Source organism: Glossina fuscipes, unplaced genomic scaffold (assembly GCF_014805625.2).
Source record: "Glossina fuscipes isolate IAEA_lab_2018 unplaced genomic scaffold, Yale_Gfus_2 106610, whole genome shotgun sequence".
In the NCBI taxonomy this organism is placed as follows: Eukaryota; Metazoa; Arthropoda; class Insecta; order Diptera; family Glossinidae; genus Glossina; species Glossina fuscipes.
The window spans coordinates 4283-5475 of record NW_024005623.1 but is presented as its reverse complement, the minus strand read 5'-3'; the positions used below and the strand labels follow the sequence as shown (position 1 = coordinate 5475).

The window sequence follows — 1193 nt, the reverse complement described above, 5'->3', positions numbered from 1 at the left end:
AAAACTTTTATTCATAAATGAAACGAAAAAATTTATTTACATTTGTTTTTACATATACTTTTTTTTTTTTTTTATGAATTTTTTTGGAGCAAACTTCGAATAATTTTACAATTTAAAACATAAAATTTATAAAAATGGATACACAACTTGCGAATATAGAATATTAAAAAAATTAATAAGTAAAAATAAAATGAATACAAAATTTAACACAATTTATACGATAAAACATACCAATAACCAAACATTACAAGTTTTAAAGTTAGCGCTATTCCTTGCTTTCTTTTGCTTTAACGAAACTAAGACGTCTTCTAAATTCTGCCCACACTTCACACATTGCAGGTTTATCCAAACATTTACATTCCACAGGTGGGAGCGCATCCAATTCGCATTTTTTGCATTCTGAATAGCTTGGATATGGAGCTGGATCTTTCTCACAATTACTTGCAGACTTTAATTGATGGCAATTCGGTGGAATACGGCCAGGGGGACAATTACCTAACATAAATCGTGGACATTTGCTTTTTGTTTCACCTTTTTTACACACCATTAACCCCTTAAGTTTATTAGGCTGCGGGCAAGCAGTTTTGGGTCTTACTCCCTTGCCTCGCCTTACTTTCTTTTCTACCGTCATCCCTCCTATATCACCGCAGCATACTTCGACTTCTTTTATTTTCAAATCCGGACATGCTATCCATGTCTGTTGATATTCGCGATTCAGTTTGTCAGATGTTTTGTAGTACAGTTCGTCCAAGCGTTTTTCTACTTCCGGGCAATGCTCAAGACAACATTCTGGGCATTCCCACATACCGCAAGTTGGTGGTTTTTTTATTCCTTGTTGCAGTCGTCTTTTTTTTCTCGGGGCATGGCGGCTGTTTTTCTAAATGTTCTGGTTTGCATTTGGGCTCTAAGACTTTCGCACAATCTTTACGGGAAATATATCTAACGAAATTTCGTACTGGCGCTATAGTGCAAAAAACGCGCTCCCAACTCTGTGAAATATTTGACATTTTCTCGTCTTAGCTTTCGTTTCTACTTCTACTTAAACATCCAGGGAAGAAAAAAAAGAGACAATTTAATTTTAGATTCCGAAAACTTAACGATTGAATAGATTTTAATATAAGAATGAAAAGAAATCAAAAAAATCTGACTTCATTTTCAATTCAAACGTAATTTGATTTTTTTTTTTTTTTTGT

The 1193-nt window shown here is 33.6% G+C and overlaps 1 protein-coding gene across 1 annotated transcript; it reads right to left on the bottom strand.

The window, feature by feature from the left end:
- Positions 1-265: 265 nt before the first annotated feature.
- On the bottom strand, positions 266-805 carry LOC119644286. Its single transcript, XM_038043825.1, has one exon. It carries the CDS (start codon positions 803-805, stop codon positions 266-268), a length of 540 nt encoding a protein of 179 aa, XP_037899753.1.
- Positions 806-1193: the final 388 nt, after the last annotated feature.